The sequence below is a fragment of the Schistocerca americana genome, chromosome 9 (genome assembly GCF_021461395.2).
Source record: "Schistocerca americana isolate TAMUIC-IGC-003095 chromosome 9, iqSchAmer2.1, whole genome shotgun sequence".
In the NCBI taxonomy this organism is placed as follows: Eukaryota; Metazoa; Arthropoda; class Insecta; order Orthoptera; family Acrididae; genus Schistocerca; species Schistocerca americana.
In genome coordinates this window covers 3,173,850-3,200,398 of record NC_060127.1, presented here as the reverse complement: position 1 = coordinate 3,200,398, position 26,549 = coordinate 3,173,850, and the positions used below count along the sequence as shown (strand labels likewise).

At 42.7% G+C, this 26,549-nt stretch overlaps 1 protein-coding gene across 1 annotated transcript in view; it reads right to left on the bottom strand.

Moving 5' to 3' along the window:
- Positions 1-26,549, bottom strand: part of LOC124551115 — a 409,786-nt gene that overhangs the window by 4,158 nt on the left and 379,079 nt on the right. Inside the window, exons 8-9 of the mRNA XM_047126062.1 lie at positions 24,314-24,456; positions 8,625-10,079 (exon numbers count right to left, since the gene is read on the bottom strand). Coding sequence (XP_046982018.1) covers positions 8,625-10,079; positions 24,314-24,456 — 1,598 coding nt within the window. The remainder of the gene's footprint in view (positions 1-8,624; positions 10,080-24,313; positions 24,457-26,549) is intronic.

Genomic DNA, 26,549 nt, shown 5'->3' with positions numbered 1-26,549 from the left:
GAATAACATCTGGTACCTAGCTGGTGAGTGAGCTCTGTAGCAAGACTCGAGTGAAGTGAATGCTCATCTTATTCAGTTCATCTATGGGAAAGCGCGTGAGTTGCTCCACTAATAAACCCCTTGACACCTAGAGAAATGACTCCATTCAGGTCTTTCTCTCCCACCTTGTGCTATTCATATCATCCCACCATTTACTAGTTTCCCAGAATTTTGTGGATGGAAACTTGCTCTCCAACATATCTTCACATCCCAAAATCCTTCTGGATTTAACCTGTGTTAATAAACAGCCTTCCACTCCATTTTTTTTATTTATTTCTTTTCTGTTTTCATTCTGCCCCTTCTCCTCTCACATAAGCTTTCTCTTTATTTTATTCCAAGCTACTTTCCAGTTTTTAATTACCATACACTGTTCATGTCACTTATCACCTCTCTTCCTCTATCCACCTTTATTTCTCACTCTGTCTTTGTATTGTTTCTGGACTGACAACAGATAGTGCCTTCTTATCCTGGAATCTGAGAGACACACTTCTCCTTTCTAACCTTCCTTAACCTAAGTCCCAATTCTTGAAGAGGGAACTAACTATTCTGAAAACTAAGAATGTGTCTACTGGAAATTCTAAAATCTTGCCTCCTGAAGGGGGGTTTTGGCCAGCCGTTGTAATTTTATAGAAAGTTTTTTAATTCGAGAAAGACCAGTATGATGGACATCAAAAATACCAACCAGACAGTCCTGTGGACTAGTTTTTATACAAGATACAACAATGGAAACTACAGGCTGAAATATCAGCAATGTAGGAAAAGATAGATTGCTACTTAGCATAAAGATGGCATGTTAAGTTGCAGACAGGCATCATTAAAAGACACCAACACCCAAGTTTTTGGCCATAGCCTTCATCAGAAAAACAAGCACATGCCTCACACACACATGACTGACAACTCCAGCAGCTTGGAGCAGAATGCAACTGTTACATGGAATGAATGCAGCTATATGGAGAGGGCATGGAGGAGAAGAGATAGCAATGAACAGGTGGGGAGAGAGAAGAACTCTGTCTGGTGGAGTGTGCAGGGACTAGACTGCCAACAGGTGAAGCATCAGAAGGTCGTGGAGCAGAGAGGTGGGGAAAACAGAGCAAAAAAGGAGAGGAGTGGGGAAAGATGGGTGGGTGCATTGGCAGAGGGCAGCAAACACACAGGGTGGGAGACGAGAATGTGGAGGAGGTGATACGACAGAGAGGGTGGAAACTGTTGGGTGGAGTAGTAGTAGTAGTGGTAGTAGAGTGGTTTTTGGGCACACGACAGCAAGGACTTCAGCACCCATTCAGTAACATAGTGAGACGGGTGTCAAGAAAAAAAAAATTCAGAACATAAAACGGAACATAAAACACGGAGAACAATCGTTGAAAAATATGTGGTCACCCACACCGAAGCGTGGGATGAAGCAGGGTGTCAGCAGTAAAACATAGACAACACAGGAAGAAAATGGTAGAGGGAGCTAAAACAATGTAGCAGATGGAAGTGGGTGGCTGACCGCAAGGAAAAAAGGGAGGAGTCAGCCACTCTGCAATACACTAAAACCTCCAGCCTAAAAGTTTAGGCCAGAGTCCAGACACATGACAAAACTTTAAAACCCTAGACACACACATCTCATCGTTAGCTAAAACACAGGGCAGATCCCCATCAACTTGTGCTTCTGACCTTGCATCACGGTATAAAATGCAGTCTATTAAAATGTGCCGGACAGAGATGTGCACACCACAAGCATCACAAAACGGAGGATCCTCCCGCTGTAATAAAAAGCTATGTGTGAGAGGACAGTGCCCGATCCGAAGACGTGTGAGGGCCACCTCTTCCCGCCTGAGCAACCGGCAGGAGGAACGCCACAGCCGAGTTGTTGACTTTACCAAACGCAGTTTATTGGCCGTCACTGCCAGCCATTCGTCCTCCCACAACTCCATGCACTTCCTGTGGAGTGCAGAGATGACAGACTGCAAGGGAATAGGACACTGGACCACATCCTGCTCTCTGCAGGCCTCATTGGCAGCCCGATCGGCCTGTTCATTGCCCCTTATTCCCACATGACCAAGCACCCAGCAGAAGGACACCTCCTTACCCCGCCGTTGGAGAAAGTACAGCTGGTCATATATGAGCTGGACCATCTCTTCAGTCAGGTACAGGTTCTGCAGTGATTGTAAGGCACTAAGAGAATCAGAGCAGAGAAGAAATCAATCACCCCAAACACGATTTATCTGCTCCAGTGCCTTCAGGATCGCGTGGAGCTCCGCTGCGAAAACAGTATATTCAGCAGGGAGGCGAATCCGGGTAACATGATTAGGGAACACCACAGAACAGCCAAGGAAATTCTCCTGTTTGGAGCCATCAGTGTAAACGACAGTGAAACCGTGATGCACATCTAAAATGTTAAAAAACAGAGATTGGAATCTAAAATCTGGTGTGCTCTCTTTCGTAAAATTAGTCAAATCTAAAATAAGTTTGGGTCTCCGGAGGAGCCAAGGTGGAAATCTACTCCAACCGCGACGTAAAATACGAAGACCAGCCATAGACATCGCAGTGAGGCAATCCTGTGCACGAATCCCGTAGGGCTGCGTCGCACGTTGCCGGTTATGAAATAACTGTGCCAGAGGAGGCTGAGCAACGGTATGGTATGCTGGTGTGTTTGGTGTGGACAAAGTTTTATATGCCTGGAATACTGTAAGTAGCCGTCGCCGCATATCAAGTGGCAGTTCATCACCCTCTGCACAGAGGCTTGGTATGGGGCTAGTTCGGAATGCCCCAGTGGCCAACCGAAGCCCTTCATTAGCTGCTCCATTCCCGCATTTCCTGCCATTGTGAACTACACTTTCAACTCTGCACCTTGCGCACTACTCTGTTGGGTGGAGGGTGTAGGGACAGTGTGTTCCCATAAGTTTGAGGCCAAGATAATCATAGGAGCTGAGAATGTGTTTTAAGCATAACTCCCACCTGTGCAGCTCACAAAAGCTGGTGGTAGAAGGGAGGATCCAGATGGCTCAGGTAGTGAAGCAGCCATTGAAATTAAGCACGTTGTTCCACAGGATTGTCTACTTTCCTCTCAGTTACAGTTTGGCGGTGGTCGTTCATCCTGGTGGACAGCTGGTCGGTAGCCATACCAATATAAAGAGCTGTGCAATGACTGCAGCAGAGATGGTATATGACGTGACTGCTTTCACAGGTGGCCCGGCCCCTGATGGGGTAGGATAAATCTGTGACAGGACTGGAATAGGAACTGCTGGGTGGGTGGTTTGGGTAGGTCTTGCATCTGGGTCTTCCACAAGGATATGATCCTTGTGGCAAGGGATTTGGAGTGGCATAGGGATGGACTAGGATGTTGTGGAAATTGAGTGGGCGATGGAACACCCATTTAGAGGGATGGGAAGGATCTCATGTAGGATGTTCCTCATTTCAGTGCATTATGATAGGTAATCGAGGCCCTGCCGAAGGGCTCAACCACATCCTTCACCAGGGCTTTGATTACCTATTCCGGTTTGCCGTCATATGGATTGCAAATACAATGTGGGTGTGCGCTGTCTATTTCCAACGAAGTCCTTGATGGTTAAAATACCACTTTCTGACAGTCTTTTTGTTTTGCCTATCTGGGACTCAGCATCTCCGCTATATGGTGAGTAGCAACTATCCTTTTCATAATACTGTTACATTCCATCCTGGATTTTGTATTGTTTTATACATAGGAAGAATCATAAATGGAACTGCAAGTAAAAATGAATGTAAAAAAAAAGCATTAACAAAAAAGGAAGTCTGGTAACCAGCTGAAAAGAATTGGAGTTCAGTTATAAGACGCAGAAATTAAATAACTAGAAGACAGATTGTCATGTAAATAAACTATACAGTGGGAATAAAATTCAATTTAAAGGAGGAAAACATTAAGTTTCAACACCTTGCATATTCCTGTTCTTGATCTCACAAATGGTTCAGCTAAGAAATTGGGGGACACTTTAAAGATCAAAGAGAATTAAGAAACTAAACAAGGATTGAAATAGTGATGGTTTCTGATTATGCAAGGGTCCAAACATAACAGTCTAACTCTTAATTTCATGCTTAACAATTCCAGACAAATACAAATTACTTATAAATGACTTACAGGTACCAGAGAGCACACATGCTAGATTGAATTCCTAAGCAGGAATGGCTAGATGACAAATGCAAGGATTTGAAGCATTTATCACTAGGGGAAAGATAGATACTACCTAGAGGAAAATTAAAGAGACCTCTGGAGAAAAGAGAACCACGTTTATGAATATCAAGAGCTCAGCTGGGAAACCAATCCTAAGCAAAGAAGGGAAAGCTGAAAGATGGGAGTATATATAGTGTCTATACAAAGGAGATGTACTTGAGGACAATATTATAGAAATGAAAGAGGATGTGAATGAAGATGAGATGGGAGATACGATACTCCAAGAAGAATTTGACTGAGCACTGAAAGACCTAAGTTGAAACAATGCCCTGGGAGTAGATGGCGTTCCATTAGAACTGCTGATAGCCCTGAGATAGCTAGACATGACAAAACTCTCCCATCTGATGAGCACGACATAAGAGGCAGGCGAAATAACCTCAGACTTCATGAAGAATTAATAATTCCAGTTCCAAAGAAAGCAGGTGCTGACAGGTGTGAATATTAATGAGCTATCAGTTTAGTAAGTCATGGCTGCAAAATATTACCACAAATTCTTTATAGAAGAATGGAAAAACTGGTAGAAGCTGATCTTAGGAAAGATCAGTTTGGATTAAAGAGAAATGTAGGAACATGGAAGGCAATACTGACCATACGACTTCTTATAGGCGATAAATGAAGGAAAGGAAAACCTACATTTATAGTGGTTGTAGACTTAGATAAAGCTTTTGACAGTTTTAGCTGGAGTACTCTCTTTGAAATTCTGAGGGTAGCAAGGGTCAAATAAAGGGAGCAAATGGCTATTTACAACTTTTACAGAAACCAAATGGCAGTTATAATGGTCGCAGGGCCTGAAAGGGAAGCAATGGTTGAGAAGGGAGTGAGACAGGGTTGTTGCTTATGCCCAATGTTTGAGGTTTGCCAACAACATTGTATTTCTGTCAGTGACAGCAAAGAACTTGGAAGAGCAGTTGAACAGAATGGACATTGTCTTGAAAGGAGGATACAAGATGAACATCAACAAAAGCAAAACGAGGATAATGGAATGTAGTCTAATGAAGTCGGGTGATGCTGAGGGAATTAGATTAGGAAATGAGACACTTAAAGTAGTAAAGGAGTTTTGCTATTTGGGGAGCAAAATAACTGATGATGGTCGGAGAAGAGAGGATATAAAATGTAGACTGGCAATGACAAGGAAAGCGTTTCTGAAGAAGAGAAATTTGTTACATTGAGTATAGATTCAAGTGTCAGGAAGTTTTTTCTGAAAGTGTTTGTATGGAGTGTAGTCATGGATGGAAGTGAAACTTTTAAGATAAATAGTTTAGACAAGAAGAGAATAGAAGCTTTTGAAATGTGGTGCTACAGAAGAGTGCTGAAGCTTAGATGGGTAGATCACGTAACTAATTAGGAGGTACTGAATAGAATTGGGGAGAAGAGAAATTTATGGGACAATCTGACCAGGAGAAGGGATCGGTTGGTAGGACACATTCTGAGACATCAAGGGATCACCAATTTAGCACTGGAGACAAGTGTAGGGGTAAAACCCATAGAGGGAGACCAAGAGATGATTACAATATGCAAATTCAGAAGGATGTAGGTTGCAACAGTTATTTGGAGATGAAGAGGCTTGCACAGGATAGAGTAGCATGAAGATTAGCACTAAACCAGTTTTCGGACTGAAGGCCACAAGAACGACAACAACAGCAGCAAGTAACCAGACAGACAATAATTAGAGGTGGCACTAGCATGTCTGCAGTTGAACCAGAGGAGCTGAGTTCTGCCTGCTTTGCACTTTGAAGTCTGTCTCTCCTACTGAAGTGACATCCAGCCAGGGGTCCCTAGCATCCTTTACATAGTCACTCTCACAGTATACTGTTCTGTGGCATAACAGGGGGCAATGGGGACTTGCTCTAAGCCTCACTTGTCAACAACGAGAACCACAAAACATGACACTCAATTCTACATGCATTTGTCAAACACAGACACACAACACAGATTATTTAGGACACAACAATCACATGTTTTGAAGGGATGTTGGCAATGTGAGTGAGAGAAAAAGTGCTTTTCAATTAAGTTTTACATTGTCCCTCAGGGCTTCCTAGCCAAAAATGCCTGCTAATTGTTTCCTTTACTGGGAGAAACCTTCACAAGGTGAAAGGGTACATTGGTGAGACATGTGCTAAGGTGTACATGACTAATCAGTATATCACTTTAAGATGCAGTACAAGTAAAAAAGGCAACAGGAGTTGACAACAGTTGGAAGTGAGGTGGGACCATTACCAAGTCATGCAGTGACACTTTACTGATTTCTTTCTCTTGTATTTTTTCCAACTGCAGTAACATTCCATCTCTATCGACCTCAGTGTAGATGGAGTATCAAATTCTTTTTATAACAGTTGGATCTGAAAGAACATTGCAAGGGGAAAAATGCAAAAATGGGAGATTTTCAGGAGGAAGAATGTTATAAATGACAGGAAAACAAATCTGAGAATGTTGTTGTAGTGCTCTTCAGTCTGACAACTTGTTTGATGCAGCTCTCCATGCTACTCTATCCTGTGCAAGCTCTTCATCTCCAAATAATTACTCCAACCAGCATCCTTCTGAATCTCCTTACAGTATTGGTCTCCCTCTATGATTTTTACCTCCACCACCCTCTGCCCCCACCCACTCTCTCTCTTCCCTTCAATAATAAACTGGTGATCCATTGATACCTCAGATCCCTTCTTCCAGCCACATGGTGCCACAAATTTCTTGTCTCCCCATTTCTATTCAGTACCTCATCATTATTTACGCAATCTACCCATTTAACCTTCACAGTTCTTCTGTAGCACCACATTTTGAAAGCTTCTATTCTCTTTTTGTCTAAACTTTTTACTGTCCATGTTTTGCTTCTATCCATGCTTACACTCCAGAAAAATACCTTCAGGAAAGACTTCCTAACACTTAAGTCCCTATTCAGTGTTAACACTCTCTACTCTGGCCATCATCACTTACTTTGTTGCCCAAATAGCAAAACTCATCTAATACTTTTCAGTGTCTCATTTCCTAATCTAATTCCCTTAGCATCACCCAATTTACTTCAACTACACTCCATTGTCCTTGTTTTGCTTTTGTTTTGCTTATATCCTCCCTTCAAGGCACTGTCCATTCCATTCAACTGCTCTTTCAAGTCCTTGGCTGTTTCTAAAAGAATTGCGATGTCATTGGCAAACCTCAAAATCTTAATTTATTCTTCCTGAACTTTAATTTCAATTCCAATTCTTTCTTTGGTTTCCTTTACTCCTTGTTCAATGTACAGACTGAATAACATGGGCGAGAGGCTGCAGTCTTGTTTTACTCGTTATTCAACCACTGTTTCCTTTTTATGCCATCTGACACTTACAACTGCCATCTGGTTTCTTTACAAGTTGTAAATAGACTTTTGCTCCCTATATTTTACCCCCGCTACCTTCAGAATTTCAAAGACACTATTCTAGTCAACATTGTCAAAAGCTTTCTCTGAGTCTAAAAATGCTATACATGTAAGTTTGCCTTTGCCTCATCTGTCTCCTACAATAAGTCATAGAGTCAGTATCGGTTCACGTGTACACACATTTCTCTGGAATCTAAACTGATCTTTCCTGAGGTCAGCTTTTACCAGTTTTTCCATTCTTCTCTAAAGAATTCATGGTCGTATTTTGCAAACGTGACTTATTAAACCAATAGTGTGGTAATTTTAACATCTGTCAGCAAGTGCTATCTTTGGCATTGGATTTGTTATGTTCTCCTTGAAGTCTAAGAACATCTTACAAAATATGACATATTTTATAAACACTATTTGGTTTCCTGCAGATAAGAACAAAAAGTTCTATGGGATATTCTGTGATGTGATAAAAATCATTCAGTTCAGTGAATCACTAACTACTTCATCACAAATTACCAGTAGCATAATTTGTCAGAATTTCTACTGGTGATTCAGTGGACTACAATCAAATGAATGTTATGGTCTGTACATCGAACTTTTGAGATTCAATCATCAATGAATTGCCAGAAATAGAACTGTACGATGACCCGATCAGTCGTAGCAGAAGTTTCCAGTTGGATACTGCACTGAATCCTCTCATTGGAAAACACCTTGGGCTGCATAACTGATATCTTTGTGGAGTTTTACTGAATTTAGACGTCTGACCTGATAGCAGTTATGTGAGCTCTTGGAGTGTAGTGCAGAGACTTACAACAGAAGTACACATGCTCAAGTAATGCCTGCATGGTTATTTGAGAGTAAATGAGCTGAGAGTACTTTCAACAATTTGCTCACGCCAATGGCCAGAAGACTTCACTGAAATATGTGGCAGAAAGTTACTGATGTGTGGCAGTTCCCTCGCTACACGGAACACTCGATAGATCACAGAAGATCTACACACAACTTTTAGGACCTGGCTGACAACTTATTGCAAAACAAATCTGGTGCCAGACTGACCTGAGGTGGAGGCTCTGCGGTGCTGACAGGCTGCCGGACCAGGGGGTCAGAGTCGCACTCTCGTCACAGGCAGACTCCGAACGCTCTCCGCCTCTCCCCTGCGAGATATCCCGGTCCTTCGGTGAACCACTCACATACTGCACATCTGTACCGGACGATGTCGCCGGCCGGACAGCTCGGCGTGACCTCGGCTTCGTCTTCGGGACGGACGAAGAACTGGCGGAATTGTACGATGTTCTCAAGGCTGTAATTGAGCTAGAAATAGTTTCAGTGTAGTCTGAAGAAGTCGGGCACTTCTCGAGAAGTTCGACATCACCTCGCAAATGGTGGGGCAACTCTCTGGTTCCGAGAGAAGGTGTCGAACAGAAGCTTTCGGCAGAGCCGTTTGTCACGGGCCGTCCTCCGCTTCCCGAGGGGCAGTGCGACTCGTGCCGTCTGCCGGACTGTCGCTCCGTATGCTCTCTCTGCCTCTGGAAATGGTCGGTAGGCTCGTAAAGCTTCTCATTGGAAGTGCATCTTCTGTGTGTCTCGGACCTGACACAATTTTTCGCACTTTTGTTCTGTGCGTAATCGTCCTCACATTTCTGCTCAGCGTCCACATCAATAGGTACAGAACTGCAGCCTCTACTGTCTCTCCTCATTTTACTGCAGCCAATATAAGTATTTGTGGACGGTACAGAGGGTACACGGGACGGATGTAGAGTTTCCCGAGAGTGTGGAGTGGCGGTGCCGACGTCTACACCATTTGTCTCATTCTCGGGGCAGCCACTATTATCGACACTCAAATTGTCCTCCGTTTCCTTGCGCCGCCGCGATTTTTTCTGCGACTCGACGAACGTCCGGAGGTACGTGTGGTGGTGACAGGAGTGCGAGCAGCAGGCGATGTCGACGGCGCTCTCCTCGTCGGACGAGCTGTCGCCGCTTCTGTCCGGCCGGCTCTCGTCTCCGCGACCCTTCACCTGGAGGCACGGGCCGAGGTCGCTGTCACACATCTGGTGAGACTGCGAGCACTCGCGCACCCGACCTGCACGCGTGGCCGCCTGCACGTTTAGTGCTCGTCGTCTGTGCGGGAAACTGCTCTCACTCTCGGTCGGGTTTTCCCTCGGTGTGGACTTGTTTGACGAACAGGTCACAGTGTGCAGCTGTATACCGGGCTGAGCAAACTGTCCCCCGCACACCCCGGTGGACCGGTCGTCGCCGGCGTCTGCACTCGCACTGCTCTTCTGCCCCGCCTCGACCGAGGCGCGAGAGGACTCTCGTCGACCGGCGTCGTGAGGACTGCGGGCGTGAACGCGACGAGTCGCCTGTGTCCGAGTACGGAGCCCTTCCGAGGTGGCTGGCGTCGTCAGCTCTCTGTCAGGTCGACTGTTTCCCGCAGGTGGCAGCTCTCGACTGGGTACTTCTCTGACTTCGATTCTCACTCGGCCGATTTCTGTCTGATTTTCAATTATGGACCTGTAATTAAGGAAAACATCTTACAGCTGACTGGGATAATGTTCTTATACATACTATAGCTATAATCAAACAACAGTAGGAAAACAACTGAATCAATTTCACTGACATGAAATGAAGAGAGATAATGAGGGTGAACGTAATGAAGATCAACATCTACATCTACATCTACATCTACATTCATACTACGCAAGCCACCTGGCGGTGTGTCGCGGAGGGTACCCTGAGTGTCTATCGGTTCTCCCTTCTATTCCAGTCTCGTATTGTTCGTGGAAAGAAGGATTGTGGTATGCCTCTGTGTGGGCTCTAATCTCTCTGATTTTATCCTCATGGTCACTTCGCGAGATGTACGTAGGAGGGAGCAATATACTGCTTGACTCCTCGGTGAAGATATGTTCTCGAAACTTCAACAGAAGCCCGTACCGAGCTACTGAGTGTCTCTCCTGCAGAGTCTTCCACTGGAGTTTATTATGTTCAAAAATGTTCAAATGTGTGTGAAATTTTATGGGACTTAACTGCTAACTTACACACTACTTCACCTAAATTATCTCCGCAACGCTTTCGCGATTACTAAATGATCCTGTAACGAAGCGCGCTGCTCTCCGTTGGATCTTCTCTCTCTCTTCTATCAACCCTATCTGGTACGGATCCCACACTGTTGAGCAGTATTCAATCAGTGGGTGAACAAGCGTACTGTAACCTACTTCCTTTGTTTTCGGATTGCATTTCCTTAGGATTCTTCCAATGAATCTCAGTCTGGCATCTGTTTTACCGACGATCAACTTTATATGATCATTCCATTTTAAATCACTCCTAATGCGTACTCCCAGATAATTTATGGAATTAACTGCTTCCAGTTGCTGACCTGCTATATTGTAGCTAAATGATAAGGGAACTATCTTTCTATGTATTCGCAGCACATTACACTTGTCTACATTGAGATTCAATTGCCATTCCCTGCACCATGCGTCTATTCGCTGCAGATCCTCGTGCATTTCAGTACAATTTTCCGTTGTTACAACCTCTCGATACACCACAGCATCATTTGCAAAAAGCCTCAGTGAACTTCCGATGTCATCCACAGGGTCACTTATGTACACTGTGAATAGCGACGGTCCTATGACACTCCCCTGCGGCACACCTGAAATCACTCTTACTTCGGAAGACTTCTCTCCATTGAGAATGACACGCTGCGTTCTGTTATCTAGGAACTCTTCAATAACACAATTGGTCTGATAGTCCACATGCTCTTACTTTCTTCATTAAACGACTGTGGGTAACTGTATCGAACGCCTTGCGGAAGTCAAGAAACACGGCATCTACCTGTGAACCCGTGTCTATGGCTCTCTGAGTCTCGTGCTGGGTTTCACACGAACGTCTTTTTCGAAACCCATGCTGATTCCTACAGAGTAGATTTCTAGTCTCCAGAAAAGTCATTATACTCGAACATAATACGTGTTCCAAAATTCTACAACTGATCGAGATATAGGTCTATAGTTCTGCACATCTGTTCGACGTCCCTTCTTGAAAACGGGGATGACCTGTGCTCTTTTCCAATCCTTTGGAACGCTACGCTCTTCTAGAGACCTACGATACACCGCTGCAAGAATAGGGGCAAGTTCCTTCGCGTACTCTGTGTAAAATCGAACTGGTATCCCATTAGGTCCAGCGGCCTTTCCTCTTTTGAGCGATTTTAATTGTTTCTCTATCCCTCTGTCGTCTATTTCGATATCTACTATTTTGTCATCTGTGCGGCAATCTAGAGAAGGAACTACAGTGCAGTCTTCCTCTGTGAAACAGCTTTGGAAAAAGACATTTAGTATTTCGGCCTTTAGTCTGTCATCCTCTGTTTCAGTACCATTTTGGTCACAGAGTGTCTGGACATTTTGTTTTGACATAAGACCAAAATTTCTTAGGATTTTCTGCCAAGTCAGTACATAGAACTTTACTTTCGAATTCATTGAACACCTCTCGCATCGCCCTCCTCACATTACATTTCGCTTCGCGTAATTTTTGTTTGTCTGCAAGGCGTTGGCTATGTTGATGTTTGCTGTGAAGTTCCCTTTGCTTCCGCAGTAGTTTTCTAACTCGGTTGTTGTACCACGGTGGCTCTTTTTCATCTCTTACGATCTTGCTTGGCACATACTCATCTAACGCATATTGTACAACGGTTTTGAACTTTGTCCACTGATCCTCAACACTATCTGTACTTGAGACAAAATTTTTGTGCTGAGCCGTCAGGTACTCTGTAATCCGCCTTTTGTCACTTTTGCTAAGTAGAAAAATCTTCCTACCTTTTTTAATATTTCTATTTACGGCTGAAATCATCGATGCAGTAACCGTTTTATGATCGCTGATTCCCTGTTCTGCGTTAACTGTTTCAAATAGTTCGGGTCTGTTTGTCACCAGAAGGTCTAATATGTTATCGCCACGAGTCGGTTCTCTGTCTAACTGCTCAAGGTAGTTTTCAGATAAAGCACTTAAAAAAATTTCACTGGATTCTTTGTCCTTGCCACCTGTTATGAACGTTTGAGTCTCCCAGTCTATATCCGGCAAATTAAAATCTCCTCCCAGAACTATAAAATGGTGGGGTAATCTACTCGAAATATTATCCAAATTATCCTTCAGGTGCTCAGCCACAACAGCTGCTGAGCCAAGGGGCCTATAGACACATCCAATTACCATGTCTGAGCCTGCTTTAACCGTGACATTCACCCAAATTATTTCAAATTTCGGATCTCCGTCAATTTCCTTCGATACTATTGCACTTCTTATCGCTATAAACACGCCTCCCCCTTCACTGTCCAGCCTATCTCTGCGGAATACATTCCAGTCTGAATTTAGGATTTCATTACTGTTTACGTCTGGTTTCAGCCAACTTTCTGTCCCTAGTACTATGTGGGCATTGTGACCGTTTATTAATGAGAGCAGTTCTGGGACCTTTCTATAGACGCTCCTGCAGTTTACTGTTAGCACATTAATATTGTTATTCCCTGTTGCATTTTGCCTACTCCTACCTTGCTGCGTCTCAGGAGGCGTCTTGTCGGGCCTAGGGAGGGAATTCTCTAACCTAAAAAACCCACATGTGCACTCCACATGTACTCCGGTACCCTTGTAGCCGCTTCCGGCGTGTAGTGCACGCCTGACCTATTCAGGGGGACCCTACATTTCTCCACCCGGTAGCGGAGGTCGAGAAATTTGCACCCCAGATCTCCGCAGAATCGTTTGAGCCTCTGGTTTAAGCCTTCCACTCGGCTCCAAACCAGAGGACCGCGATCGGTTCTGGGAACGATACTACAAAATTGTTAGCTCTGATTCCACCTCGCGAGCGAGGCTTTCCGCCTTCACCAATTCCGCCAACCGCCTGTACGAACTGAGGATGACCTCTGAACCCAGACGGCAGGAGTAATTGGTGTCGACATGAGCAACAATTTGCAGTCGGGTGCACCCAGTGTTCTCTATCGCCGCCGGCAGGGCCTCCTCCACATCTCGGATGAGACCCCCCGGCAAGCAGACAGAGTGAACACTGGCTTTCTTCCCCGACCTTTCCGCTATTTCCCTAAGGGGCTCCATAACCCGCCTAACGTTGGAGCTCCCAATCACTAATAAACCCCTCCCCCGTGTGCCTGCTCGGACCTTTCTGAAGGAGCGGCCACATGTCCACTCACAGGCAGAGCGGGCGATGCCACACGGCCAGCCTCCAAATTGACCCTCTGCCTCGTGCGCCGCTGAACCCGCCACTCCCCTTGGGGAGAGGGTGGCCCAACCGCGCCTGGTACCCGCGAAGATGTCTCGACAGGAGGGACAGTGGGTGAAGCATGTAACACCTGGGGTGTACCATGCGACGCACCAGACTCCCCACTGCCGCTACACTCAGAGGCAGCAGCCTGAAGACGGCTGACCGCGGCCATCAACACGTTCAGCTGTTCGCGAACAGTGGCCAGCTCCTCCTGCGTCCGTACACAGCAGTCACACATCCTGTCCATCCTAAGAAATCAATTTACTGTAGAGAGTTAATCAACTTCTAACTAGACTGCTAATGCACTAAAGGCGGCTGACTAAACTGTGGTTGCTAGCCACTTCTTGTAGACAACAATGAAAATAGCACTACCTGTCTCTGGACTGTATTGAAAACAAACACTAGCACTACTGGCACTATGGCTGACTAAAGGGACTCTCTCTGACTGTATTCAAAACAAACACGAAATCTATGGAACACTATTGCTAGCACTCGACAATTAAAGCTTCCTAAAAGCAAAAGCACACAGAAGAAGAAGTGACAAGTAAGAAAAGTACAGTTAATACTCAAATTAACGTAGCTCGCTGCACAGCAGACGTGAAGCGGACGGCGGTTAGGACGACACTGGAATGAGGTGAAATGATATTACTGAAGAAATGCACTCAAATGCTGATCTCCAATGGAATAAATATGTAGAGACAATTAAAAATTTGTGGCAGATTTGGATGTGAACCGTGACATTCTGCTTTTTTTAAGCACTCACCTGAACTAATACTCTATCAGCTCACAAAAATCAGTAAATGTGGGCTTCAGTTCCAGTCCAACACAAATTTTCTTTAGTCATGATACATTTTGTTACATGAAATGAAGGGCATGATGGGGAGGAAGTATTTGACAAGTGTGTAAGACAGATGGGCCTATCGTACTTGTTCTTATACCATTCCTCACATCAATACAAATTTTTTCCTTTATTTGGTTTTGTTTTATTGCAAAAAAACACATACATATTACTTATAGAAAATATTTAAATTCTTATTTGTGCTTTATTTCAAGGAAATTTATTAGTCATTGGATAGCTTTCGGACTACATAGGATAATAGTGTATTTGTTTCTTATGGAAACATTATCTTTAAAAGAATACACTTGATTTACAAGTCATACAAATCACACAGAGATGAAATTTTCAGTTGGTGGTTAGCTGCCTATTTCTAAAGTAACTTAGCTCATTTAAAAGATGTCATTCTCCTCTTTCTGTCAAATGTCTTAATTTTTCCAAAAGTTTTTTATTTCAAAAATTGTTTGTTTTCCTAGAATGTTTCAATCTTAAGTAATAAATATTTACAAAATTTAATACCATAGTTCTGTAGTCCAGATTTTTCTGATTCCAAAAATGCCCACTTTTACAAGATAATTTGTTAGTTGGTTGATTATTTAAATCATATAATTTCACCTTTTCAAAACCATTTGGTGGGCTTTGGGAATCCCCAGGTAAATAGAAATTATCATCACAGAGTAGTAGTTATGATTTTTGCTATATTCTAATTATATAGGTCATAGTTAAATAGACATGCTGCTTTACCCGCTTCATCTTTGTGTCCTCTAATTTTGGCATAGTTTATGTTAATTTTCAGTCTCTGATCAGATATCAAAATGTTAACAATGTGTAGCGAGTTGACACACTGTATATTTATCTTTGTGAGACTGTGTGAAACATTCTGCACTTCGCCAGCGATACATATATTTTGTAACTGTGTGACAGGGTGTTAATGAATGTGCTTTGCCTATGTGGTACAAGTGTTTAGAGTGTTACTTGTGACAAAGCGGATCAACAGGCAAGGAACACTGATTGTACAGAGTGATTATAAGTAAAGTTAAACTTTCAAACCACTGTAGAAATAACACCACCAGTCAGAATGGAGGCCAAAAACCTCATAAAAGCATCAATCAAAATCAAATCGGATTATTAATTTCCGTGTGACTGGCGCAAAACATGTTCAGTATGCTGTCCACCGTTTTCTGCAGCAAGTTGAAATCGAGAAACAGTATGTTCCACAACTGATGGCAATGTTTCCAGGGTCACGTTCAGAATGTGCTCGCAATGCGTGCCTTCAATACAGCTAAGTTTGCAATCAGAACACTGAACACATCATCTTTCAGGTAGCCCCACAGGCAGAAATCACAAGGATGGTCAGGCTCTAGGGAAATGGCGCCTGATAATTCTATCATTTCCGAAATGGCGCATCAACAGCTGCCTAACTGGATTTGCGGTGTACGGAGGTGCGCCATCTTGCATAAAAACGATCTCATCGACACATCCACACTGTTGGACAGCTGGGGTGACGTGGTCGCGCAAAAGACACACACAGCGCTTACCAGCGAGGGTACAGGTAACAGAACCGGAAGCACCTGTTTCTCTGAAAAAATTTGGCCCTATGATGAATGATGCGATAAACCCGCGCTGCACATTTGACCTTTTCAGGATGAAGTGTTACTGGTTGGTTTGCATGTGGATTTTCCATTGCCCATATTCGACAATGCTGTGAACCGACGTATCCTGTCAGATGCAAGTTGGCTTCGTCTGTCCACAAAATCTTCCACGGCCAATCACTGTTCACTTCCATGCGAGCAAGAAATTCTAAGGCAAAGGTCTCTCTTGCTGGTAGGTCAACAGGAAGCAACTTGTGCACATGGATAATTTTGAATGGATAGCAAAGAAGGGGATTTCTTAGGATTTTACGCACCATGCTCACGGGCATGTGTAACATTCAGGCAATTCTTCGTGCATCCCACCACTCGTCTCCTCCTGCATTGCTGTGGCCACTGCTTCCACTGATGTCGAATCAATTCATTTCTTCCCTCTACAAGGTTGCACACCAAAAGAACCCGCCTTTTCGAATTTCCGAGTCATTTTCTCCAGACCCACGGCAGTCACTGGACCAACATCTTGTTTCAAACCTTTCAGTGCCCGGAACGTGCGTACAGCCATCATTCTTGTAATACAGCTCTACAAGCAGAGGGCGATCCTGCATTAAGGCAGTCGCGGCAAATGTCACACATGCGAAAGACGGAAAAGCTGTGTACCCGGCGTGTTTATATCAACTTCAATGAGTCGTGCGCATGACAGGTGTTTTCATTTACGTATTCTGACACATACAGTGCTATCTATCGATCAATTTTTACACTATTCTCTTTCTTCTGCCACACGTTTGCCCCCTTCTCTGATAATATTCCATTGCAATTTGACGTCAATCTGACCAGTGGCATTATTTCTACTGCATTTTGAAAGTTTAACTTTAATTATGATCACCCTGTAAATAAATGTGAAGAGATCAAAAATCAGTTACTGCATTGTGGTTTACATTATTTGACATATGATTGTAAGATATTTTCACAACTGGATTATGATCATTATCGTCATCATTATTACTGAGTGACAGAGAAGCTATGACATGCAGAAGAGTAGGTGAGCCAATCTATATGTTGCAGACTATCTCTTGGATTATTCAACCTGTGCATTAAGAAAGCAGTAAAGGGAACAAGAAGGAGCTCGGAAAAGGAACTGAATTCAATAAGAATAAATAAAAACAATGAGGCTTGCTGATGACTTTGTAATTCTTTCAGAGATAGGAAAGGAGTTGGAAGATGAGTTGAACAGTAGATGAACATCAACAAAAGTAAAACATGGGTAATACATAGCATGTGGTCAGGTGTTTTTCTTTCGAGAAAATGATTTAAAAATCAGTAATACACAGGTTTTTAGCAGGGTTGGAACTGGATATTTTTAATGGCTACTTACAAGCTGTCATTTGCCTTCCAAAATATTAAAAATACTCCATACCCATATATGTAGGCCACCTCCTACAAACTACTGTGCGGGGCACCCTTGCATTCCAGTGACAGATGACAGTGAATACAATGAAGCAGGTGATTAAGCTGGTCCCACGGCAGGCACTGGAAACAACTGGGACGTGTGGAGTGGAGCTCCTAAAGCTCCACCAGTGTTTGTGTTAAACAAGAAACACAGTCAAAATGAGACATGAGAAAATTTTGCTGACAACAGGCATGTTGATTTATTTATTTACCTTGTTTCCTGAAGGAGTACCTCACATTATTAGTGGCATATATGTAACTCAGGAAAGATGGGAGAAGATTAACCAGGCTTGCAAGATGGAGGGATGCACAAGTCTGTTTCTGCATACTGACTTGTCATTTTCCATAAGGAGAGGATTAACAGAGTACCAGTCCTTCTTACACTGTCACATACTTGTTATCTATTCTGAATGAAGATAGATTTCGCTGTCACTGAGGCATCGTCACTTCTGAGACAACTCACTGCAATCCAGAGACCAATCCTACAATATTAGTACAGTTATGGACCATTTCTGTGCCATTGTGTGCAATAATTACATTCCAGACAAGAAGCTCTGCATTGACAAATAAACAGTTTTGTGTTGTTGTTGTTTTTCAGATGGTATATCAAAACTGAAAAACACAAATATGTTGTGTAACTTTATGAACTCTGTAAATCCAAAGATGTGACACCTATAACAGTTTTTCTGTGTTTTCTATTAGTGCTTTGAGCTATGATTCTTTCCCAAAAGAGCTACAACAGTTCACAACTACAGTACCCATTGTCGCTAGGTCTATCCTCGCCCTGTGTTTGCCCTGCACCCTTTCTCTAGTTTCCTGAGACCCTCTAAACAAAAAAAAAAAACAAAACAAAAAAAAAAACTGCCCAGTCCTTCCACACTGCCCCCGCTACCAATTTAGCCACTTCCTTGGAGTAGCTTATTAGGGCCACTTCTGTTCCTACTAAACATCAATGACTTTCCCAATAGTGTTAGCCATGTGGACAAACTCTCTTTGCAGATGGCAGCAATATTACAGTCACTGAGGAAACAAGACAATTCCAGGCAGAGAAAGAAAGTGAAACTCTCAAGGAAGTTTACAGTGGTCAATATGCGAAACTGACACTGAACATAAAGAAAACAAATGCAACGAATTTCAGTATGATGATGGAAAATGACACTGTTAAATTAAATGTAGATGGCACCCCTATAGACTGTGTAACAAACACAGAATTTCTAGGAATGAATATTGATGCTCAACTGAGATGGTGGGAATGCACAAAGATATTAGCAAACAAAATGTTATCATCATATCACACCGTTAGAGATCTGTCATCCGTGTGTAACAGCCAGTGTCTTTTAGTTACATGCTATTCATATCTATATTCAGTTGTTAGCTACGGCATTCTTTCATGGGAAACAACTACACAAAATGTGAACACGATTTTCAAACTGTGACAAAGGGTCATAAAAATAATAACCAAAAATATCAGTCGAGTTCATTGTAAAGATCTGTTCAAAGTGAGAGTGAGAGTATACTCTCCTGTTGTAAACTCCTTCTGTCTTTTATCCATTCGTCTCATCTGCTTATTTAAAAAAATGTTACTTTCACAGTACGTTTTTTTTTCATCTCTCAGTTGTGCACATTTTCACACTTTTTCTCTTAGAGGTTCCCGTACTTTACTTGGGAACACACCTGGTCTTTCTGTTTGGTCTTGCACGGGCTCCCCTTGTAGATGCTCTCTTACTCTTTCACTCCTCCATCTATCAACTTGTGACTCTTCAGTTCCTCTCCTTGTGACTCACAGGCTTGTACTCTGCATTTATTTTTAGTGAACATTGTGCTGTGATGGTGACAACAGTTTCGAGTTACAAGCAAAAATGTCCACTTTGGCACTTAAAACAACATCAGCAATATTCTTGTGATGCATTGAATGACTATTTAAAAAATTAATGTGCTCATTTACGTAATCCACTGCACTTTGTGTGAACAGCTCATATAGCGTAATGCACAGAATTCTGTGTTGAGAGACAGAATTGGACCTAAATCAATTCCGTACACTAGGACGACTGTTGTTTTGGGACACCAGACACTCTGGGAGGCATTTAATTAAACTGCATTGTGCATTGTGTAATTATATTTCAAGATATAGAGCAATCAGTTTCATTGCTGAGATAAATAATAGGATAGCAGTTCATTGGCCTGGTCAATCCTATACAGGGTGGTCAATTGATCGCGACCGGGCCAAATATCTCACGAAATAAGCGTCAAAAGAAAAAAACTACAAAGAACGAAACTTATCTGTCTTGAAGGAGGAAACCAGTTAGCGCTATGGTTGACCCGCTAGATGGCGCTGCCATAGGTCAAACGGATATCAACTGCGTTTTTTAAAAATAGGAACCCCTATTTTTTTTACGTATGCGTGTAGTACGTAAAGAAATATCAATGTTTTAGTTGGACCACTGTTGTCGCTTTGTGATAGATGACGCTGTAATAGTCACAAAAATATGGCTGAGAATCTTAGACGAACGGTTGGTAACAGGTAGGTTTTTTAAATTAAAATGCAGAACGTAGGTACGTTTGAACATTTTATTTCGGTTGTTCCAATGTGATACATGTACCTTTGTGAACTTATCATTTATGAGAACGCATGCTGTTACAGCGTGATTACCTGTAAATACCACATTAATGCAATAAATGCTCAAAATGATGTCCGTCAACCTCAATGCATTTGGCAATATGTGTAACGACATTCCTCTCAACAGGGAGTAGTTCGCCTTCCGTAATGTTCGCACATGCATTGACAATGCGCTGACGCATGTTGTCAGGCGTTGTCGGTGGATCACGATAGCAAATATCCTTCAACTTTCCCCACAGAAAGAAATCCGGGGACGTCAGATCCGGTGAATGTGCGGGCCATGGTATGGTGCTTCGACGACCAATCCACCTGTCATGAAATATGCTATTCAATACCGCTTGAACCGCACGCGAGCTATGTGCCGGACATCCATCATGTTGGGAGTACATCGGCGTTCTGTCATGCAGTGAAACATCTTGTAGTAACATCGGTAGAACATTACATAGGAAATCAGCATACATTGCACCATTTAGATTGCCATCGATAAAATGGGGGCCAATTATCCTTCCTCCCATAATGCCGCACCATACATTAACCCGCCAAAGTCACTGATGTTCCACTTGTTGCAGCCATCGTGGATTTTCCGTTGCCCAATAGTGCATATTATGCCGGTTTACGTTACCGCTGTTGGTGAATGACGCTTCGTCGCTAAATGGAACGGGTGCAAAAAATCTGTCATCGTCCCGTAATTTATCTTGTGCCCAGTGGCAGAATTGTACACGACGTTCAAAGTCGTTGCCATTCAATTCCTGGTGCATAGAAATATGGTACGGGTGCAACCGATGTTGTTCTCAACACCGGCGTTTTTGAGGTTCCCGATTCTCGCGCAATTTGCGGATTAGCCGCGACAGCAACTAAAACATCTATCTGGGCATCATCATTTGTTCCAGGTCGTGGTTGACGTTTCACATGTGGCTGAACACTTCCTGTTCCCTTAAATAACGTAACTATCCGGCGAACGGTAAGGACACTTGGATGATGTCGTCCAGGATACCGAGACGCATACATAGCACACGCCCGTTGAGCATTTTGATCACAATAGCCATACATCAACACGATATCGACCGTTCTGCAATTGGTAAACGGTCCATTTTAACACGGATAATGTATCACGAAGCAAATATGGTCCGCACTGGAGGAATGTTACGTGATACCACGTACTTATGCGTTTGTGACTATTACAGCGCCATCTGTCACAAAGCGAAAAAAGTGGTCCAACTAAAACATTCATATTTCTTAACGTAGTACACGGATATGTAATAAAAATGGGGGTTCCTATTTTAAAAAAACGCAGTCGATATCCGTTTGATCTATGGCAGCGGCATCAAGCATCAAGCAGGCCAACCATAGCGCCATCTGGTTTCCCCCTTCCAGCTAGACGAGTTTCATTCTTTGTAGATTTTTCGTTTGATGCTTATTTCGTGAGATATTTGGCCCGGTCACTATCAATGGACCACCCTGTACGCTGTAGTTGTGTATGGTGTTTCAAAAAAACTTTGACATGTCAATTACTGATTTCAATCATTTCAGCAAGGTGCTTATAGGAAGTGGCGAGTAATGTCCTTTAGTCCCTGCTTTTACAAACAACAATCCTTCTTCCTTTAATTTTATAGTAACTAACAACTTTGGGCTATTCTTGCTGTTGTTTAGTAATGTTTCAATGTATAGATTTTGTACATACAGTGCAGTTTTGTCAGGGGTATAGCATTATAAAAGATGTCCAAAGATAATGCATATTTTTTGCACATGTAGGCTTCCACTACGTGCAAAAACACTCCAGATGCACAGCCCATCTTTTGCTTGAAAGTGTTTTGATGAACCCTCTGCCATTTGCTTGACTGTGAACTGCAGAGTAATGATGTAGATGAAGATGTGGAATTCGTATAGTAACATATTCTAGTTCGGATAAGTACTTTACTAAAGTTTAATTGGATCCACCCCACTGGACCTGTTACTACTGTTTTTTTCTGTTCTATTCACATATGGGATGCAAGAAAAATGACTGTTTAAGTGCCTCTGTGCATGCTGGAACTGATCCAATCTTGTCCTCATGATCCCTATGGGAGCAATACATACAGACTTGTAGTATGCTCCTAGTCATCATTTGAAGCTGATTGTTGTAACTTTGTGAATAGGCTTTCATTCGATAGTTTACATCAACCTTCATGATTCTGCCAGTTCAATTCTTTGAGCATCTCTGTGTCTCTCCCATGGGTCGAACAAAAGTGTGATCATTTGTGCTGCTCTTCTCTGTATATGTTAAATATCCTGTGTTAGTTCTATTTGGTAAGAGTCCCATATGCCTCAGCAATATTTTAGGATGGGTTTCAGGAGTGTTCTGTAAGCAGTCTCTACTGTGGACTGATTGCATTTCCCCAGTATTCTACAGATAAACAAAAGTCTGTCATCTATGAGGTTCGTTCAAATGAAACCCGGTCAGTGCTTCTACCTACTGGTAGAGTGACTGATGAGTGCACACTATTTGATGTTGCACAGTGCCAGTGTGGTTTCATGCCGAAGAGAAGGTGGTCACACAAGCTATTATCCACTACCGAACACGCAGGCGAGTAAGCAGAAACGAGGAGTGATTCGATTTTTGACAGCGGAGGGAGTTGGAGGCTGTGAAATGTATCGACAGATGAAGGCTGTGTACGGTGAGTACAGCCTGAGTCGTCCAAGTGTTGTGGAATGGCGCAAACGATTCCTTGAGGGACGCGAGTCGCTGGAAGACGACGCTCGTCCTGGACACACTCATCGTGTCATCACACCGGAAATGGTTGCGGAAGTGAATGCTTTAGTCTCGGACAATCGCAGAATCACCGTGGACCATATCCATCAGTTACTAGATATTAGGGTGGTCGCCGCCCACACGATAATGCATCGACACTTGAACTTTCGAAAAATCCGTGCGCAGTGGGTTCCCCACCAACTGACCGCCGAGCAGCGCAATACCCGAACGGCGCTGTCTTTGACTCATGTGCGACGTTATCGTGGGGGGGAATACGGCCTTCTGTCACGTGTTGTCACAGGTGACGAAATATGGTGCCACCATTTTAAATCGGAAAGCAAGCGTCAGAGCAAGCAGTGGAAACATGCGACTTCACCACATCTATTGGTTCTGGTAAGATCACGACGCTCTTATTTTTCGACTACAAGGGCCCACTGCTTGTCGAGTTGGTGGAAAGGGAACCACCATCAATGGCTAGCGCTATCGAGCCACGTTACAGAACCTTAGATGAGCCGTCGAGTCAAAATGCCAATGCATGTTGTCCAATGGCGTCATCCTCTTGCACGATGATGCCCGCCCACACACGGCCAATGCAGTGAAGACAGCGTTGCACCAGGTTTGGTGGGAAACACTGGAACATCCACCGTACAGTCCCGACCTTTCACCGTGTGACTTTCATGTGTTTGGACCTCTAAAACAAGCCACTCGCGGAAATCGATTCGCAGCGGACGACGAAGTGTGTGACTGGGTCCAGGCCTGGAGCCGACAGCAGCCTACTGGCTTCTTCAAGGATGGAATCGACCGGCTTGTGTCTCAATGGGAAAATGTGCCAACAGTTTTGGCGACTACTTTTGAGAATGTGTACTGTGTGTAAATACATCTTTGAGTTAATAAAATCGTTAGCGTTACTTTACACTAATGACCGGTTTCATTTGAATGCCCCTTATACGTTACCTATGACTGAGTCCATGTGATCATTTCATTACATATCCACAGGGCACTATATTTTTTTCATTTTGTGAAGTGCATAATTTTGCATATCTGAAAATTTAAAGCAAGTTGCCAGTCTTTGCACCACTTTGAAATCTTGTCAAGATCTGACTGAATATGCAACTTCTTTCACAAAATACTTCATTGTAGACAACTGCATCATCTAAAGTCTGAGGTTACTATTATTACAGTCCGCGAGGACATTAACATACAACATGCACAGCGAAGGTCCCACCAGCCCCCTTATACTGCAGGAAGCAGATGGTGGACACGGCAGCCGCAGTCAGCCGTACCTGAGCGCAGCAGCGGCGAGCTCGCGCACCTGCCGGTACCAGCCGCCCACACCTTCTGGGGGAGGCAGGGTGACGGGCCCGGGTGCGTCCGACACCAGGGCTGCCAACTGCTGCAGCAAGCTCCCGAGGTCCAGGAGCATCTCCTAGGCGAGAGGAACAGCAGTGCCAGGGAATAACGAAGGCAGAACACCAGCTAAGTGGTATTTACCACAATATTCTGGGGGTGGGAGTGAGACACAAGTAATTTAAAACAATTATATGAGGAATAAGACACAAGTAAAGAAGAAATAATTAAAACAGTGAGTAGCTTAAAGGATTCCCATACAGCAGGATATGATGCTCTTAGTCTGGACACTCTTAAGAAATGTATACATAAAAGTGCATCACCTTTATCAACAGTTATCAATTCTCATATGGAAGATGGTCTATTTCCAGATGAGTTGAAAATTGCCCGAGTTGTGCCTATTTTTAAAAAAGGAAACAGGAATTTAGTAGAAAATTTTCGACCCATTTCTGTTCTTCCAATAATATCCAAAATCTTTGAGAAAGTAATATACATAAGAATCTGGAACTTCCTGGTATGCAAAAAAGTGATTTCTAAGGGGCAGTATGGTTTGTCAAGGGGTCGTTCACCATTACAGCAGCATCCAACTTAATCGAAGGGGTCACTCAAGCAATAGATAATAAAGAACATGTATGTGGCATCTTTCTGGACTTACAAAAAGCATTTGACTGTGTTGATACGACCATATTGCTGGACAAACTGTGAAACTGTGACATTCGAGGCATAGCCCGTGATCTGATGAGGTCCTACTTGACAAACAGGAAGCAGTTTGTGTCTATTAGCACTACAGAGGGAGCATACAAATCAAACACCACAGGGCTCAATATTAGGACCACTTCTTTTTATTATTTATGTAAATGATAATCAGTTCATAACAAACCATGCAACAGCTATCTTATATGAAGATGATACCACATTAATATGCTGCAATCCAAGCTATTCACAGCTTGAGGTAGAATCCAATACTGCAGCAAGCTTAATTCTGCAGTACTTTAATTAAAACAAACTAAAATTAAACGTAAATAAATCTGTCTATATTGAATTTGATCTTGGGAGGCAAAAAACTCATGAAAACCAAATCTTAATGGGTGACGAATAAATTAAAAAACAATACTCGACCAAATTTCTTGGTCTGATCATGTGTGTACTTATCTTACAAAAGAAGGCACTTAGAATTCTGGGAAAGAAATGTGCCAGGGAGTCCTGCAGAAATTTGTTTAAAGAATTTAAAATCCTAACTGTTCATAACCTGTATGTGCTGAAGATAATCATTATGACAGTAAACAAAACACTTAATAAAGAAATACACGATCACAACACTAAAGGTAGAGAGAGACCCCACATCATCTCTCATAGAACAACACTTTATGAGAAAAGCTCTCATTATGCAGGCATAAAACTACTGAATTGCTTCCATCCCAATATCTCCAAATTGCCCATTACAAAACTAAAAATGAAATTAAAATTATGGCTCCTAAACAATCCTGTATATTCAATAGATGAGTTTCTAGATTTAGTACACTCGTATGATGGAAGACCATCTATCTAAAAATACATGTAGTCTCAGATCTTAGACTGTGTCACAAACTGCAAATATTTGAATGTCAGATATGAATACTGTGTTACAAACTGTAGATTCCTTAATCTAAGTATGGCAATAACAATTTTTTTATGTATAGTCCAAATATGTAACTCTGTTCTCTCAACTAAATTTAGATAAAGTTGTGTAGATAAAAGTGCCAGCCAATAATATGTAACCCTAGTAAGTAAGGCTCTGACTTATCCAGAAGACTGGAACAAAAAAAAACCTTTTTTTGTAATCAGTTGATGTTGGATCAAAATAAATAAATCAGTAATTTAAAACAATCATATGAGGAATAAAGTTTAGCGGCCTAGTACAACGATCATTTCTTTTTGTAACAGTTTACGTGTATCATCCCCATTATGTATGGAACACTAAGAAAATCTGAGCAGGAGTTGAAATGTAGCAAGATAAGGTTGGTTCCACTTTCTACTTTCTTTTCTTTTCTCAGTTATAAGGGTAATAACTAAATCACATTTACTTAAAACATCAAGAGTCTTACTGGGGTGATATTTCTTTAAGATTTATTGCTCACTAATTCATCTGAGTTATACTATGCTACGGTCAATTTAGTTTATTAAAAAACTTTT